Consider the following 18,118-nt stretch of genomic DNA (forward strand, 5'->3'; position numbering starts at 1 on the left):
TCCCGGAGGCGGCGGAGAGGCCAGTCCACCCGTCTGGACGAAACTGCCGGCGTCGGCCACGGATTGGACCACGTCACGGGCCGGCGCGTTTCGCTCCCGCCTCCCCAACACCGACGCCGGGGCGCCCGCGGGACTTTTCCAGGCCTCGGAACTAGATGCCTCACTGCGGAGACTCTCAAGTGACCTGAACCTGTAGAGAATGGGGCGCACTGTTCTGGAGACAGTCGGACCTATTTTTCTGGTCAACTGGGGAATCCCGACCTAGCAGTGGGAATGCCTGGCCTCCTCTCCGCAGCCACGCGGAAGAGGCGCTAGCTTGTGAGTTGGTAGCTTCTGAACTGCCCTAGGCTTTGGCTAAACATCAGAGAATGGTTGCGCTTCAGGATTAGTCATCTCAATCCTCCTCTGCTTCACTGAGGAAACTTAAGCCACAAAAAAGGATGTTCACTGATGGATCGGAGATAAGCAGTGTATTAGTGGCCGAGGTTGGCCTGGACTTTGAGCTCCATTTGTATGAGAATGGATATTTCAAACTGTAAAGCGCTACACACAAAAGACACTTTTATCCAAGGCTATAATTAGTTAAGCATACATGGTGCACTACCTTCTGTGTATTTCTTTTCCATTAAATCTTGTACGCTTCCCCTTCTCTTTAACTTCTTATCATAGAATTAAAACAATTACTCTCCTCTGCTGTTTGGCACTTCTCACTCCCTTCTCTTGCTGCTTTAACCCAGTGGAAATGCTCAGTTCTTGGAGAGAGAATTTCTCTTAAATGTGGATGGAAATCAACTGCCTTTGCTTCTCCCCTTCAATTGATGCCTGGCCTCACTTTACAGAAGTATGTGTGTGTGTGTGTGTGTCTCTTTCTCAATATATTTTTTAGTTGTTGATGGACCTTTATTTGTATGTGGTGCTGAGAATTGAACCCAGTACCTCACACATCCAAGGGAAGAGCTCTACCACTGAGCCACATCCCCAGCCCCAGAATTCTCTCTTGAAAGGCCTGGCTGTCACTACCAGGACCTTGTCAAGCCTGAGTTTGTTTAAGGAACTCATCTATTCCTTTCTCTTCCTTTTTAATGATGCTTAGGAGGGAAAAGAGTGATCATATGTCTATACTCAGAAAAGGAAACATACTGGCAGTACCACAAGAGGTCTGTTGTGCTCCTTTTAAGATAGTTCAGTGGTAAGGTAGTAGAGAAATTGAAATAAAGAGAAGTTTGCTTAAAATCTTGGCACAATTTAATCACATAAACTACACAGAAGTGTTATCTTGAAAAAAAAAAGTCATTCTAGATAAAGCTAAATCCGCTTGACACCAACCACAATCTCCTACTCTGTCCTTTGGAGGTAACTGCCATTAATACTGTGGTAAGGAATCTTCTAGGCCTTTTCCTCTGAATTTGAGGTTGGGGATGTAAGTAAGTGGCAAAGAGCTAACCTAGCACATGCACAGGCCTAGGATTTGGTCCTTAGCATCAGAAAAGATTAAAACATTATACAATTATTGTTTGAAAAAATTTTAAACTAATAATGTCATGGAGTGACTTCCATGTCAGTGTGTGATTCACTCTCATTGTTTTTGCTGTGGAACATTCCATAGCATGGGGTTTGTTTATAATGATGGACATATAAGTTGTCATTCAATTCCATAGAGAAAGATTGTTTCTCAATAATTAACTCTACTTTTTGGGCTGGGGCTGTAGCTCAGTGCCCCGAGTGCTTGCCTAGCATTTGCAAGGCACTGGGTTCAATCCTCAGCACCACATAAAAATAAACACATAAAACAAAGGCATTCTGCCATCTACAACTACAAAAAAAGTTGTTGTTTTTTTGTTAAATAATTAACTTGGGGCTGGGGATGTGGCTCAAGCGGTAGCTCGATCACCTGGCATGCTTGGGGTGCTGGGTTCGATCCTCAGCACCACATAAAAAAGTAAAAGATGTTGTGTCCACCGAAAACTAAAAAATAAATATTAAAAAATTCTCTCTCAAAAATAATTAACTCTACTTTTGGCCAACTATCTGGTATATTCTTTCCATTCATTTCATTTCAAACAGAGAGCATGCATTTTAACATTTATTGGGCCTCTGTCATTCAATCACTGTTCAAGGTGTATATAGATGGGCACAAGCTTGTCCTTGTCCTCAGAGAAGTCACAATCTGCCAGGAAAATCTGCTATGAACAAACATGTTCATAGATTATTGCACTTACTAAAAACCTATTGGATGATTGCACATTGGTAGACTCAGTCTTCCCTGTTCCTAGAAGAGTTCCCACCCCCAGAATACACTTGATGGGAGCAGTCTGGCTACAATTACAATTCTCAGCTTGGGTACTCTGTCCCCCTGGGAGGTGTAGCAGGTGGAAGTGCTCTGGGGAGTCACCTGTTTTGTTCTCTAACCAGAAAGGATAGAATTTCACAAGAACAAGTTGTGGAACAATGGGAAATTCTTTATGTAAAACTGATTTAGATTGACCTTGGCAGGTGAACTCACTCAATTTTATTGTTTTATTTTGGTACTGGGGATTGACCCCGGGGGTGCTTAACCACTGAGCCACATGCCTAGCCTTTTCTTTATATATATATATATATATATATATATATATATATATATATATATATATATTTTTATTTAGAGACAGGATCTTGCTGAGTTGCTTAGGGCCTTGCTAAGTTGATGAGGCTGGCTTTTGAACTCGTGATCCTCCTGCCTCCACTTCCCCAGCTGCTGGGTTTACAGGTGTGTGCCTCCATACCTGGCTAACTCCTTGACCAGAATAACTTGTTAATAGTATTTGAGAGCTATATCCTTACATAACATTGCAGAAACCCAAGAAAAAGTTGCTATCTTGCAGGACACTGACAGAAAAGTAAAATGAACACATCAGTAAAGGCATATATATATGTTATAAACCATACAAATTACATCATGAGCTGAGGGCAATGTTGATCAGGTAGAGAACATCCTGGATTACAAGAATTTATTTTTATCAATTTACTAATTTATTTTTTGTGGTACTGTGAATTGCCCCTGGCGCACTGCACTCCACCACTGAGCTATATCCCAGTCCTTTTTATTTTTTGAGAGGTCTCCCTAAATTGCTGAGGCTAGCTTCAAACTTGCAATCCTCTTGCCTCAGCCTCCTAAGAGGCTGGGATTACAAGCATGTGCCACTATGCCCAGTGGGTCAGGAGAATTTAAACAAACAAAAATAGTTGTTATCCAACAAATCTAAGATTTTATCTAAAAATGCATACTATACATACATTTACAAACAGACTGTTAGTAACAGCTTTATTCATAACAATTGAAAACTACCCAAATGCCCATCAATAATTGTTAGAGTCACACATGGCAATTTTACACAGTAGTGAGAATAAGACCATTACATAACACAACTTAAATGAATTCAAACAAAATGGAGTCAAAGGAGCCAAAGGATACATACTGTATAATTTTACTTACATAAAGTTTAAAAACAGGCAAAACTAAGTTATAGTGATCCGGAAGGTAGCATTTCAAAGAAAGCATTAGGCAAGCTTCTGTGAGAATTCAGTGGGTGGTAGCATGTGTCCTCAATGACACTAGAATAAATAATTCGTATTTAGTCTTGGTGTTATGAAAAAAATTTTTCTGCACCATTATGCCTGGAGGTAATATGAATTTGAATAGGACACAGGGACAGATGAGAGACAGAATTGGGAACATTCCCCAGCTTGCATTGGGGATTGTTGTGTAAAGAAGAGAAAATAAACCTTTGTGGTGGTACACACCTGTAATCTCAGCTGCTCAGGAGGCTAATGCAAGAGATCACAAGTTTGAGGCCAGCTCAGCAATTTAGGGAGACCCTATCTTAAAATAAAAAAAAATAAATATGAAACACTGGGGATGTACTTCACTGTAAGAGCCCCTGTGTTCAATTCCCAGTACCAAGAAACAACACAAAACAAAAACATGTTTTCAGCCAAGTGCAATGGCATAGGTTTGTAACCTCAGCTACCCAGGAAGCTGAGGCAGGGGGATTGCAAATTCAAGGTCAGTCTGGAAAATTTAGCGGGACACTGTCTCAAATTCAAAGGACCAAGGATGTAGTTCAGTGGTAGAGTGCTTGCCTAATAGGCAATGAGGCCCTGGGTTCAATCCTGAGTGCCACAAAAATAAAAGGAAAAAAAAAAAAAAAAGAACAAGAAACATGTTTTGAGTGTCCATTAGGTGCCACAAAAAGAAGATACTGACTATGGTTTGCAATGTGTGTTTGGTGGCCGATACAAACTTCTATTTCTTCTTCCTTACAGCTGAAAAACTGGTTTCCCATACGTTGCTTCATTGTACCCTAAAATAATCCTGTGAAGTCAAAAGCATAATTCACTTAGGCATGACATTTTTTAAAATTCCTGAGCGCAGGAGCATTTTGTGGAGCAGGAAACTGATGCTCAAAAAAAGTGAAAGGGCCGGTGCGTTGGCGCACGCCTGTAATCCCTGCCACTGGAGAGGCTGAGGCAGGAGGATCGCAAATTTAAGGCTGGCCTCAACGTATGGAGACCCTTAACAACTTAGCGAGATCCTGTCCCCCCCACCCCCCAAAAAAGGCTGGGGTGTGGCTCAGCGGTTAAGCGCCTCTGGATTGATTCCCCAGCATCCATCCATCTATCCATCAACCAATAAATAAATAAATAAATAATGCGAAGGGTTCAGCTCTTAAAATTTTCAACTAGCGCAGTCATAAAATCGGGCAAACTCGCAACCTGCGCAGCAAGCGGCCCGCCCACTCTCCCAGCAGCCGGAGGCTGTCCTCCAGACTCCGCGGAGCTGAAGCTTCCGGAAGCCGCGGGTCACATGATCAACTGGTACCGGTCACATGACATAGCTTCTGGAGGCGGGGGCTCTCGGCCAAGATGGCGGCTTACCTGCAGTGGCGGCGCTTCGTTTTTTTCGACAAGGAACTGGTGAAGGAGCCGCTGGGCAATGATGGGGCCGCTCCCGGAACCGCTCCTGCCTCTGGATCTACTGTTTCCAAGTTCCTTTGCCTCCCCCCTGGAATCACTGTCTGCGACTCAGGCAGAGGGAGCTTGGTCTTTGGAGATATCCTTCCTCTCGAGCTCTCTTCCCTTCCCGGATCCCCGAAGAGATCCAGCTGGTATAGAATCTGTCAGAGTGGTTCGTGCTTGGTTCCACTTCCCACTAGATGGCTGCCCAGACCTCTTCTGTGGTCTGAGGGAAGAAGGAAGGAAGTCCATTTTCTAACTTGTCACTCGAGCAGTACTGGGCAAGTCATTTATTTAACCTCTCTGGGCTTCAATTTCCTTATCTGTAAAGGGGTGTGAATGCCAATTTGGCAAGGTTATTTTAAGATCAGTCCCTCAAAATGGATGCAAGTTGCCTTTCAGAAATGAAAATGTAGGCCGGGGTTGTGGCTCAATGGTAGAGCGTTTGCCTAGCGTGCGTGAGGCACTGGGTTCCATATCCGGCACCACCACATAAAAATAAATAAAATAAAGGTATTGTGTCTATTTACAACTAAAAAACAAAAATTTTTAAAAAAGATGAAAATGTAAGGTGTCATCTTCCCTGACTAATATTGTGGAGGAAGCAGTAAATGAGACCAGAGTTTCTTGCTTTGTTCTTTAAGTGACAAGTGGGAAAACATTTGAAAATTTTGAAGATGTATGTTCATGTTGTTGTGTGGGTTCCCATCTAAAAATAAGTACAGTAGACCTCTAGTGGATGCCTGAAGCTCTGAATAGTGCCAAACCCTATAGGTACTATGTTTTTTCCTATCCTGATGTTCCTCAACTTATGATGGAGTTCTCCTTAAATTGATAGTATTTTAAGTAGGAAATATGTTTAACACACCTAAGCCACAGATTATTATAGTTCATCCACACAGTACATTTCAGTAGCATATCAGTTCATCCCTGTGATCCTGTGACTAACAGTATCATATTGATATCATTAGTCCATGAAAAGATTAAAATTCTAAGTACAGTTGGGCCTAATGGCACATGCCTCTAACCCAATAGCTTGGGAGGCTGAGGCCTGAGGATGGCCAATTCAAAGCCAGCCTCAGCAATTTAGCAAGATCCTGTCTCAAAAATAAAAAGGGTTGGGGATGTGGCTTAGTAGTGAAGCACCCCTGGGTTTAATCCTTGGTTAAAAAAAAAATTCGAAGTAAAATTTCTTCTGACTGTATATCACATTCAATGCCCTTGTAAATGAAAAATTGGGGTAATATCTGTGCATACATGCCTATGATGAAGTTTAATTTGTAATTTGGGCACAGTAAGAGATTAGCAATCATGCCAGGCATTGTGGCTCATGCCTATAATCCCCGTGGCTCGGGAGGCTGAGTCAGGAGGATCATAAGTTCAAAGCTAGCCTCAGTATCAGTGAGGTGCAAAGCAACTTAGACCCTGTCTCTAAATAAAATACAAAATAGGGCTGGGGATGTGGCTCAGTGGTTGAAGGCCCCTGAGTTCAATCCCCAGTACCACCCCCCCCAAAAAAAGAGAGATTAGTAATCATAACTAATAAAACATAACAATATATTGTAAGAAAAGTTGTATGAATGTGATTTCTCAAAATACTTAATTTCTCATTGCACCACAGTAACTAATGCAAAACTAGACAAGGGGGGACCACTGTATCTTTCCTTGGAAAGGCGGCTCCTTGACTACCCTGCACATATGGAAGGCCAAATATGGTTCTTGCCACGTTCCCTACAGCTTACAGGTTTCCAGGCCTATAAACTACGGGTAACACACCTGTACCAATTGAAGCAGCACAATATTCTAGCATCTGTTGGTGAGGATGAAGAGGGAATCAACCCCTTGGTGAGTCTCAGAATGGGAACAAGAAGATCCAGGAATTTTTGTTTGTTTGTTTGTTTTGCTGGAGGGAGACTAGCATTCATACTTCTGAGGTCTGTCCACAGGTAAAGATCTGGAACTTGGAGAAGAGAGATGGTGGCAATCCACTATGCACCCGAATCTTCCCTGCAATCCCAGGAACAGAGCCAACTGTTGTGTCCTGTTTGACTGTCCATGAAAATCTCAACTTTATGGCCATCGGTAAGCAGAAAGAAGGCAAAGCTAACACTTTCAGATTCTTTATAGATTTTCTTCAGAGTTGTTTCCACAGATGATGTTTATTGTTTAAATGGGATTATTTCATACCAAACTGAGGCCTTTGAGATATTGAGATTTGGAATGGGAAGCGGTTTAATTTTTTTCTTTGAAAATGAGTCAGTGAGGCCAGGTGTGGTGGCGCACTTGTAATCCCAGTGGTTTGGGAGGTGGAGGCAGGAGGATTGCAAGTTCAAAGCCAGCCTCAGCAATTTGGCGAGGCACTAAGCAACTCAGTGAGACCCTGTCTCTAACAAAATACAAAATAGGACTAGGGATGTGGCTCAGTGGTCAAGTGCCCCTGAGTTCAATCCCTGGTACCCCCCAAAAGAGAAAATGAGTCAGTGAGTACCAACATTCAGGTTAACCATTAGGCAAGTTGGGTATGAGAAAGTTTGTTTCTAATAAGTGCCTCAAAAGATCATTTTCCCTGATCTTTTCAGCCTCACTGAAGTGCTGTTTCCTGCTCTCCTACAGGATTCACAGATGGCAGTGTTACATTGAACAAAGGTGACATCACTCGGGACCGACATAGCAAGACTCAGATTTTGCACAAAGGCAACTATCCTGTTACTGGACTGGCCTTTCGCCAAGCAGGAAAGACCACTCACTTGTTTGTTGTAACAACAGAGAATGTCCAGGTATGACCAAAGCCACTGTTATCGGGGCAGGCAACAAGGGTTTCTCCATTGCTCAGAAGCTAGGGCAAGGACTGAGTAAGTTTATTTTCAATACATATTCTTGAATCATTTGCCCAGCTTAATATTTTATTTCTTCACTTGGGAGACTGAGAAGAGCTAGACTTAGAAAAAGAACCCTGGGTTTATAGTGAAAAGACATGATTTTTTCCCCCCTAATTTGTTAAGTGACATGTGATAAGCAGTTTACCTCTCTGGTTCCTGGTGCTCCTAATTTTAATGGTCTACTCTCCCAGAAATATTCTTGATAAAACAGTAAAAGATAATTACATATCTCTTTACTTGCATAATTCCTGGGTTATATAGTGATAATATATGTAGAGGAAGAAAATATGATCTCTGCTTATATATTTATTTAATAGATGGCTGACAGATAGGCATATCCACAGGTGAGCACCTATAATCCCAGCCATTTAGGAGACTGAGACAAGAGACTCACAAGTTCAAGGCCAGCCTTGAAAATTTAATGAGACCCTGGCTCAAAAAAAAAAAAAAAACAGGCTGGGGTTGTGGCTCAGTGGTAGAGCAGTTGCCTAGCATATGCATGAGGAACTGGGTTCGGTTCTCAGTACTGCATGTAAATAAATAAATAAAAATAAAGGTCCATTAACAACTTAAAAAATATAAAAAGTAAAAAGGATGGGATGTAGCTCAGTGGTAAAGTGCCCCTGAGTTTAATTCCCAGTACAGAAGGGGGTGAAAAAAAGGCTGGGGATGTAGTTGGATTTGATCCTCAGTACCAGAAAAAAAATTAATAATCATAAATTGGTGATAGTTAAGCAGAAGGTAGGCAAAGTCTTCAGCTGAGCTGAAAAGAAGTGAGAGTCAGTCTAGAGATAGGAATACCTTTGTGAAGGCTTTGTTGCTACCCCTTTAAAGGGAGATTGTTAACCCTTCCTTTCTTCTGACAGTCCTATATAGTTTCTGGAAAGGACTACCCTCGTGTGGAGTTGGACACCCATGGTTGTGGTCTGCGCTGCTCAGCACTAAGTGACCCTTCTCAGGATCTGCAATTCATTGTGGCTGGTGATGAATGTGTCTACCTTTATCAGCCTGATGAACGTGGGCCCTGCTTTGCCTTTGAGGGCCATAAACTCATTGCCCATTGGTTTAGAGGCTACCTTGTCATTGTCTCTCGTGACCGGAAGGTTTCTCCCAAGTAAGGATGCCAGGGAGAGGGGAAAAGGAGAGGGCTGGACTTCTTCCCCAGAATTAGTCTGTTTTTAAAATCCTAATGCCAGGATCCTGCCAATCTCCCTACTTTGGTTTTATGTAGATTGCACTTCCACCTAGATTATTACACATTTTTACTGAAAAATGTATTTTTGCTGCTACATAGCCCTGGTATACTAGAATGCTTCAGAATTTGAGTTGGTATTGTTTTTTTTTTTTTCTTTCTTTTTTATCTTTTAGTCAATATAAGGGATTGGATAGTGGAGGAATTGAAAGGATTGTGAAGTACAGGACACCGTTTTTGTTGTTATTTTCTAGAGCTACCAAAAGGGGGAGGTGGGGTCTTCTGCATGATGTGAGTACACTCTGTTAGATGGTTTGTCTTCATTTAGAACCAAGCAGTGTTTCACATATATCATGCACTGGATGATTATTTTTTAAATGGGTAGGTGTCTAAATGTCCTTAATTTTCTACTCTGATGGCTGAATTAATAATAAGATGTACAGGGTGAGAACAGGATTGTATGTTCTCTTTCTGCAGCTACCAGCACCGTGCTGCATATTATAGGATGAACTGCTAGAAGAGCCAAAGGTGATTTATTTTGGGTAGAATGGGCAGCACCAAAGCTGTCGTGGGAAAGGAAAACAAAGGAGAGCTGAGACAGAGGTGGTCCAAATACTTGGTTCTTTTTCTTTCCTATGCAGATCAGAGTTTACCAGCAGGGACTCTCAGAGCTCCGACAAGCAAATTCTCAACATCTATGACCTGTGCAACAAGTTCATAGCGTATAGTGCTGTCTTTGAGGATATAGTGGATGTGCTTGCTGAGTGGGGCTCCCTGTACGTGCTGACGCGGGATGGGCGGGTCCACGCACTGCAGGAGAAGGACACACAGACCAAACTGGAGGCAAGGCCACCAGGTTCCCAAAGTTGACATAGGCACTTAGAAGCAGCTGCAAGGACAGGTTTCCTAAGTCACCTGGACCCAGGTGTAGATTGCACTTCCACCTAGATTATTACACATTTTTACTGAAAAATGTATTTTTGCTGCTACATAGCAAAAATTCTTTGCTTTGGGTCCCAAATGTGCTTGGTGTCCTTAGGGTATTATGATAAGGTGGATGGCCTGCTAGATGTGGTGGCACATGCCTTTAATTGCAGTATCTTAGGAGTCTGAGGAAGGAGGATTGCAAGTTTGAGGCCAGCCTCAACAACTTAATAAGACCCTAAGAAATTTGTGAAACCCTGTCTCAAAATTTAAAAGTAGTGCTGGGAATGTAGCTTAGTGGTAGAGCACCCAGTTTCTATCCTTAGTACCAAAACAAACAAATGAAAAAACAAAGGTAGATGGTCTGGGATGAGGCTTTGGAAGGAAGTGATGTTTGGGATCCTAAGCCTACTCTCAAGGTTCATTTTGTTTGCAGAGGTCCTTATCAGTTGAGGTGCTGTTGGTCTTGAGAGAATCTGGAAAGTCTTGCTCCATCTAGGATCTAGTCAGATTAGGACTCCAGGACTATCTGGCTATATGTTGCGGGCACATTTTGAGGTGTCTTCTCAGGGCTGCTTCTACCAATTTTATAATTTCTCTCCCCTTCTAGATGCTGTTTAAGAAGAATTTATTTGAGATGGCTATTAACCTGGCCAAGAGCCAACATCTGGACAGCGATGGGCTGGCCCAGATCTTCATGCAGTATGGAGACCATCTCTATAGCAAGGGCAACCATGATGGGGCCGTCCAGCAATATATCCGGTCAGTATGGTGGTGATATGGCAAATAGCTCTAAATGCAGATTCAGGCAGCCAGAGAGCTGAAACCTGTGCTCAGGGGAGAAGCTTGAACTCAACCAGGAACTATTTGTTTTTTTCTATAGAAACTGTGATGCCTCAAACGAGAGAATAAGAGATCTTATTGGAAATGGAATGTTTAAGGTCAAATATAATATGACCAACATGTAGCTGAGCTGATGATTACCTATCATTTTAAACTTTAGGTTGACCTTTGTCAATAACATTCATTTTGACTTGATTCTTTAAAGAAAAAAGGTATTCGTCTCTTGCTTCCATACTTCTTCCCATGGTAATAATTCTTGGAATTTTTGCCTTGATAAGAAGTTTTGGAGCCAGGTGTAGTGGTGTACACCTGTAATCCCAGCAGCTTGGGAGGCTGAGGCAGGAGAATCACAGGTTCAAAGCCAGCTTCAGCAGAAACAAGGCAGTAAGCAACTCAGTGAGACCCTGTCTTTAAATAAAATACAAAATAGGGCTGGGGATGTGGCTCAGTGGTTGAATGCCCCTGAGTTCAATCCCTGGTAACCCCCCTTAAAAAAAAAAAAAAAAGGTTTTGAAAAACTATCTAGCCTCATTCCCAACCACTCTTGAATCCCTGTTGTCCACCAAATTTAAGTACCAGTACCCTGGAGCCTCTTGCTACTTAATGTGGTAGGCTGACTAGTAGTACTCAAGTACCTAGGACTCTGTCAGAAATGCAAAATCCTAGGACCCACCCAAGACCTACTAAAACAATTTGCATTTTAAGAAGATTTGCAAGTGACTGCTATGCATATTACTTTGAGAAGTATACTGATGCAGATGATGACAATACACATCTCTCTAGAACCATTGGAAAGTTGGAGCCATCATATGTGATCCGCAAGTTTCTGGATGCTCAGCGCATCCACAACCTGACCGCCTATCTGCAGACCCTGCACCGACAATCTCTGGCCAATGCTGACCATACCACCCTGCTTCTGAACTGCTATACCAAGCTTAAGGACAGCTCAAAGTTGGAGGAGTTCATCAAGGTGCCGGGTGATGTTGGAGGGATGATTCCTAGAGGGCCCCACTGAGCACGAAGTGCCTTTACCAGGGCTTGTTCTTTTTCAACAGCACACAGGGTAAGGGCTGCCCTTATCTTGGGAACCAGCACCCTCTATTCTATAAATGGGGAAGAGGAGGAGTTATTCATGGCTAGTTCTTGTTCTTCTCCCCTCTTATTTTTTTTTAAATAATTTTTTAGGTGTTGATGGACCTTTATTTTATTCATTTATTTTTATGTGGTGCTGAGAATCAAACCCAGTGCCTCCCACTTGTGAGGCAAGCACTCTACCACTGAGCCACAACCCCAGTCCATCCCTTCTTATTTTATAATGCAAGAAATTTCCTTAGTATCTAAGCCCAATGAAGTGGCATTAGGGAAGCCCCGTGTCCCCAGAGATATCCCTCTAATGGTAGGGACAAAGGAAGGCCTCTGGCCATTCATTAAATTCTGAGAGGCTGGCCAGCATGTTTTCAAAGCATGGACTTCATTACTTGAGGAATGTGTCTTATCATAAGATGCCTATTTCCTCTCCCTTCCCTAGCCACCTTTGTGCAAATGATTTTGCCTACTGTCTCCTTGGCAGACAAAGAGCGAGAGTGAAGTCCACTTTGATGTGGAGACAGCCATCAAGGTTCTCCGGCAGGCTGGCTACTACTCCCATGCCCTCTATCTGGCTGAGAACCATGCACATCATGAATGGTACTTGAAGATCCAGCTAGAGGACATTAAGGTGGGTGAGGCTCTTGATTCAGGCAGAGCCCTGTTCTTTTTGTGAGGACATTCTGGAATGATGAACCTGGTGGGTGAGGCAGGAGTGGGCACTAGTTTGCTGTTTTCTTCACAGAATTATCAGGAAGCCCTTCGCTATATCGGCAAGCTGCCTTTTGAGCAGGCAGAGAGCAACATGAAACGCTATGGCAAAATCCTCATGCACCACATACCAGAGCAGACAACCCATTTGCTAAAGGGACTTTGTACTGACTATCGACCAAGCCCAGAAGGCCGAGGAGACAGGGATGCTCCAGGATGCAGGGTAAAGCCTCAAGGAGAACAACTTTTGATAGCAGGTATTACCTTAGGGGCCTCCTGGGTACCAAGACCACTTACTCACTCCCCTCTCTCCCTCTATGCTAGGCCAACTCTGAGGAGTTCATCCCCATCTTTGCAAACAACCCAAGAGAGCTGAAAGCCTTTCTAGAGCACATGAGTGAAGTACAGCCAGACTCACCCCAGGGAATCTATGATACCCTCCTTGAGCTACGGCTGCAAAACTGGGCCCATGAAAAGGATCCACAGGTGAGGCTTGGCTACATATGCAAAGGTGTTAGAGAGAAGACAGTTCTTGGGCTGGCGGGTATAGCTCAGTGGTAGAGCATTTGCCTAGTATGTATGAGGCCCTGGGTTCCCCAGCACTGAAAAACAAAAACAAAAGATAGTTGGTTTTTTTTTTTTTTTTTTTTTTTTTTTTTGGTACTGGGGATTGAACCCAGGGGTGCTTAACCACTGAGCCACATCATCAGCCCTTTTTAATTTTTTATTTTGAGACAGAGTCTCATTAAGTTGCTTAGGGCCTTGCTAAGTTGCTAAGGCTGGCTTTGAATTTGTGATCCTCCTGCCTCAGCCTCCCAAGTGGTTGGGATTACAGGTGTGTGACACCATGCCCAAGATAGTTCTTGCTGTCTCTATTCTTCCATCTTTGTGGCCGCCTTTTGCTGCTTTCCTTATGCCATAAGTACCTGGCCCTAGGGCTAAATGGTTTTCAGTGAAGAGGAAACTGTACTGAGGGAAGAAGATAGTCTACTGGCCTATTTCAGGAGACTTTTTGATTTTCCCTTCATGTCCAGCAGCCCTATCCTCCTTCTTTCCTAGATCAAAGAGAAGCTTCATGCAGAGGCCATTTCCCTGCTGAAAAGTGGCCGCTTCTGTGACGTCTTTGACAAGGCGCTGGTCCTGTGCCAGATGCATGACTTCCAGGATGGAGTCCTTTACCTCTATGAACAAGGGAAACTGTAAGATTTGGAGACTCCCAGGGAAAGGAAAATCCAGGTAATTTTCCAGGGACAGTCAGTGAGATGTGCCCTTGCCCCTGCCCTAGGTTCCAGCAAATTATGCACTACCACATGCAGCATGAACAGTACCGGCAGGTGATCGCGGTGTGTGAGCGCCATGGGGAGCAGGACCCCTCATTGTGGGAACAGGCCCTCAGCTACTTTGCCCGCAAGGAAGAGGACTGCAAGGAGTATGTGGCAGCTGTGCTCAAGCATATTGAGAGCAAGAACCTCATGCCACCTCTTCTAGGTACTTGGGAAGACAGGATGGGTGGGCAACAGGCAGCTGACAGGGGCCCTGTAGCATGAGTCCTTCAGCTCCATCCAGAGGGGACTGGCTGGTTCATTGTCTTGTTTCCTTTTGGACCCCAATCTCAGTGGTGCAGACTCTGGCTCACAATTCTACAGCCACCCTGTCTGTCATCAGAGACTACCTGGTTCAAAAACTGCAGAAACAGAGCCAGCAGATTGCACAGGATGAGCTGCGGGTACGGCGGTACAGAGAGGAGACCACCCGCATCCGCCAGGAGATCCAGGAGCTCAAGGCAAGGTACCAGCAGCTGGATACATGGAGGCGGGTATAGGGGATAACCGATAACCTTGACCTCACAGTGTGCTGTTATGTACTTTTTCCAAACAGAGGGTTGTATGGAGTGTTTTCTTTTTTTTTTTTTTTTTGGTGCAGTGCTGGGGATAAAACCCAGGGTCTTGTACATTCCAGGCATATGCTGTATCTACCATTAAGCTACACCACATCCCCTTGAAGATCTATTTTAATGGAGGAATTCCAAAGAATGGTTTATTGTTTAAATCATTATTTATTGGCCTTTGGAGTTAATATTAAATTGAGGCAGGTATTTTTCTTTCTGTTTATGCTTGATTTACCTTCTCTAAACACATTTGTGGTTGGAAGCCATTCTGCAGTAAAAGTCTTGACTTTAGAAAATGCAGAAAGTGCCGGACATGGTAGCACATGCCTGTAATCCCAGCAGCTGGGGAGGTTGAGGCAGTAGGATCATGAGTTCAAAGCCAGTCTCAACAACTTAGCAAGGCCCTAAGCAACTCAGCAAGACCCTCCTCTAAATAAAACATAAAAAAGGGCTGGGGAGGGATGTGGCTCAGTGGTTATGCACCCCTGGGTTCAATCCTCAGTGTGTGTGTGGGGGCAGTGGAATGCAGAAAGTAGGTAATTTAGAATTACTCGTGGTAAGCATTATTCCCAAGTCTTCTCTGCCTTTAACAATGTAAAATATTTTTAGACAAGTTTCTTCATACCACAAATACTTATTGAGCCCCTGTTATGGGCCACATAGACAAGAAGGCCTGCCTTTACAGAGCTCACATCATAGAGGAAGAGACAAACAGTAAGCATCTTAATAGGCAACCTATTATAGTGTGTTGGATTGTGGTAAATTCTAAGAGAAAGTTAACAAGGGCAGGGAACAGGAGTGTATATTTCAAGGTATTTATTTATTTATTATTTGAGTACTGGGGATAGAACCCAGGACCTTGTGCATGCTAGCTCTACCACTGAGCTACATCTCCAGACCCACTACAGCTTTTTATCAAATGTAGTTAGTTTTGCAAAAGTAGGTAAATGACAATTTTAGATTCAGTAGGCCAGAAAGGCCTTATTGAAAGGGTCAGATCTGAGTGTTTACCTAAAAGGGAATTTAGTAGTAGTGAAAACTCAAAGCGGTAAAACTATCCCTCTGGGTTACTAGCACTTGCTAAGCCTCCAAGTCCAGGATAGTTGTCCTCATTTGACTCCCTTTAAGTGATAAGAAGAGCAAGCAGGGCTTATAGTCCTTCATAGGGAACTTTACTGATCCATTCCAGTTGCCTGCTCTCTCAGAGGGGTGCTTGGTCCTATCCTCATTCTTTGCCACTCATTTCTGTTATCCCTTTCCCATAGTCCAAAGATTTTCCAGAAGACCAAGTGTAGCATCTGTAACAGTGCCTTGGAGTTGCCCTCAGTCCACTTCCTGTGTGGCCATTCCTTCCATCAGCACTGCTTTGAGAGTTACTCTGAAAGTGATGCTGACTGCCCCACCTGCCTCCCTGAAAACCGGAAGGTCATGGATATGATCCGCGCCCAGGAACAGAAACGAGATCTCCACGATCAGTTCCAGCACCAGGTGGGGATGAGTGGCCATGTGGGACAGGGAAGTTCCACCAGCACAGAGCCCCCAGAGTCCTGGAGGGCTCATTTTTGTTTTTCTCTTCAGGAAACAAGCACTTTAGTTCTGATTCTTACTTCTCTTTTCCTATAGCTCAAGTGCTCCAACGACAGCTTCTCTGTGATTGCTGACTACTTTGGCAGAGGCGTTTTCAATAAATTGACTCTGCTGACTGACCCTCCCACAGCCAGACTGACCCCCAGCCTGGAAGCGGGGCTGCAACGGGATCTGCTGATGCACTCCAAGAGGGGAACTTAAGTAGCTCTTGGGAAAGCCTGTGGCATGGTGGATATGGGCCATGGTTGCACAGAAGGGAGCAGAAGTGCCCATGGCTCCACTCTGATTTGATGCCATTGCCCTCATGATCTGAGGGGACTTTCTTTTCATGCCCCTTTTGCCAGCCTGCTGTCCTTCCTGTTGACTAGCAGAATAGATTAATCCAGACTAATGGGGGAGGGCACCTCAGCAACCTCTGAGTATGGACAATAGCTGCTTTATTCTCTGTTCAAGAGCACCAGGCTGTGCTTGGGTCCCTGCTCTGAGTCTATAAATAAAAGAATATAATGATTTGAGAGTTGAAACATCTTTTTTTGGGAACTTTCTGGATTTTTAACTGTGTATTACATACTTTCCTCTGTTTTGGAGTCCAGTTCCCTTCCTACAGACTTGGAGATTATGTTGGTTCACCCTTATCTCAGCAGTCAATGGGGCCTGGGGCATTGAGCACAGTTCAACTTACTGTAGAAGCTCTTCAAAAGGCAATAATGTGCTGGCAGGGAGGCATAAAAAAAAATCCCAGGAACTCAGGAGGTTGGGGCAGGATTGCAAGTTCAAGGCCCTAAGCAACTTATCCAGAACCTGTCTCAAAATAAAAAGGGCTGGAGATGTAGTTCAGTGGCAAAATGCCCCTGAACTACATCTAGTACCAAAAGGAAAAAAAGGCCTAATGACCAAGTTTCAACTAAGGCACCCAAAAGAGCTCTTTTTTTGGGGGTGGGGGTGGGGTATTGGGGATTGAAGCCAAGGGCACTCAACCACTGAGCCACATCCTTGGCCCATTTAAAAAAATTTTTTTTTTTAGTTGTAGGTGGACCCAATACCTTTATTTCTTATTTATTCATATGTGGTGCTGAGGATCGAATTCAGTGCCTCACACGCATTAGATGTGTGCTCTACCGCTGAGCCACAAACCCAGACCCTCTTCAGCCCATTTTTAAAATTGTGAGACAGGGTCTAAGTTGCTTAGGGCCTAGCTAAGTTTCTGAGGCTGGCCTTGGACTTGTGATTCTTCTGCCTCAGCCTCCCAAATTGCTGGGGTTACAAGTGTGCTAGCCTAAACAGCTTGATCTTTAGTGTTACTGGTCTTCTTAGCTCATGTTTGGGAAAAATACTCAAGCAGGAAGCAAATTCAGAGAAGAGCCTTGAGTCCAACCTGCCTTCATTATATGTAGGCTGGTGTTTTGCTATACTGGTACTAGATGATAAACTGGCTAGATGATAAATAGCTTTTTTTTTTTTTTAATGGTACCAGGAATTTAACCCTATTGAAACATTTTCCCTTTTTGAAGTGGTCAGCTGAAGTTTATGTCAGTGGGTATTCGTTTATAATTTGGGGTACACTTCCTATCAGACAATTGTTCCTGTGGGATGTTTAATTGAAGATCTAGTAACATGCCACTGTGATTTAGTAACACTGTGATTTAGGTAGTCTTTAAAAGAGGCAGTACTGCAGCCACAGTAATAGATTTTTGGATCAGTTGAGCTGAGACTGAATCCTAGCTGTGTTGTTTGACTTAGAGCAACTCTTTGTATTTTCTTTTTTGAGATGGGGTCCTGCTATGTTGCCCAAGATGATTTCAAAATCCCAGGTTCAAGTAATCCTCCGATCAGCCTCTGGAATAGCTGGGACTACTTTCAGAATCTCAGTTTCTTCATCTGTACATTACCTCGAACAGCTTTTTTACCTAAAGAGCAAATAGCTGTCAGGTGGTTTGTACATGGGTGCTTAATCTATTAGTAGTGTTAGTGGGAAAAGCATTTTTTTTCTAGTAAGCCGTTTTCCCACCAATA

The 18,118-nt window shown here is 43.5% G+C and overlaps 1 protein-coding gene across 1 annotated transcript; it reads left to right on the forward strand.

Annotated features, from left to right (window-relative positions):
- The first annotated feature begins 4,871 nt into the window (after window positions 1-4,871).
- Vps11 (VPS11 core subunit of CORVET and HOPS complexes) lies at window positions 4,872-16,620 on the forward strand. Its single transcript, XM_026403466.2, has 16 exons — window positions 4,872-5,092; window positions 6,692-6,840; window positions 6,942-7,077; window positions 7,609-7,772; window positions 8,741-8,988; window positions 9,708-9,909; window positions 10,601-10,752; window positions 11,617-11,803; window positions 12,404-12,550; window positions 12,665-12,853; window positions 12,955-13,116; window positions 13,690-13,829; window positions 13,916-14,118; window positions 14,247-14,418; window positions 15,784-16,006; window positions 16,142-16,620. Exons 1-16 carry the CDS (start codon window positions 4,906-4,908, stop codon window positions 16,304-16,306), a joined length of 2,826 nt encoding a protein of 941 aa, XP_026259251.1. The 5' UTR covers window positions 4,872-4,905; the 3' UTR covers window positions 16,307-16,620.
- Window positions 16,621-18,118: the final 1,498 nt, after the last annotated feature.

Source organism: Urocitellus parryii, chromosome 4, assembly GCF_045843805.1.
Source record: "Urocitellus parryii isolate mUroPar1 chromosome 4, mUroPar1.hap1, whole genome shotgun sequence".
Lineage (NCBI taxonomy): Eukaryota > Metazoa > Chordata > Mammalia > Rodentia > Sciuridae > Urocitellus > Urocitellus parryii.

What these genes read in the sequence shown, in the direction of transcription:
- Vps11 (XM_026403466.2), top strand. Translation starts at nt 4,906, where the DNA reads ATGGCGGCTTACCTGCAGTGGCGGCGCTTCGTTTTTTTCGACAAGGAA. An exon ending in TAACAACAGAGAATGTCCAG is followed by an intron (nt 7,773 to 8,740) that starts GTATGACCAAAG and finishes TTCTTCTGACAG; the next exon opens with TCCTATATAGTTTCTGGAAA. An exon ending in CCTCATGCCACCTCTTCTAG is followed by an intron (nt 14,119 to 14,246) that starts GTACTTGGGAAG and finishes CCCCAATCTCAG; the next exon opens with TGGTGCAGACTCTGGCTCAC.